This window comes from Seriola lalandi, unplaced genomic scaffold, assembly GCF_002814215.2.
Source record: "Seriola lalandi dorsalis isolate HSWRI2012SDOR001 ecotype SW California unplaced genomic scaffold, Sedor1 jcf7180001998614, whole genome shotgun sequence".
NCBI classification, from domain to species: Eukaryota; Metazoa; Chordata; class Actinopteri; order Carangiformes; family Carangidae; genus Seriola; species Seriola lalandi.
The window spans coordinates 1-343 of NW_019469277.1; the positions used below are offsets into that span (position 1 = coordinate 1).

A 343-nucleotide genomic window follows, 5' to 3' on the forward strand; every position below is an offset into this window, starting at 1 on the left:
GCCAGCTCCCCGGGCAGCAGGAGACGCACGGCGGTCTGGATCTCCCTGGAGGTGATGGTGGAGCGCTTGTTGTAGTGAGCCAGACGAGACGCCTCGGCAGCGATGCGCTCAAAGATGTCGTTGACGAAGGAGTTCATGATGCTCATGGCCTTGGAGGAGATGCCGGTGTCAGGGTGCACCTGTTTGAGCACCTTGTACACGTAGATGGCGTAGCTCTCCCTCCTGGTCTTCCTCTTCTTCTTGCCGCCCTTGCCTGCGGTCTTGGTCACAGCTTTCTTGGAGCCCTTCTTGGGGGCGGACTTGGCGGGTTCAGGCATCCTGGTTATTCAGAGCTTCACAGCAA

The 343-nt window shown here is 59.2% G+C and overlaps 1 protein-coding gene across 1 annotated transcript; it reads right to left on the minus strand.

Moving 5' to 3' along the window:
* Window positions 1–6: 6 nt before the first annotated feature.
* On the minus strand, window positions 7–332 carry LOC111661744 (histone H2B 1/2-like; the record flags this gene model as incomplete). Its single annotated transcript, XM_023415410.2, has 1 exon — window positions 7–332. A coding segment is annotated over exon 1 (311 nt), but the record flags the coding sequence as incomplete, so codon positions are not given.
* Window positions 333–343: the final 11 nt, after the last annotated feature.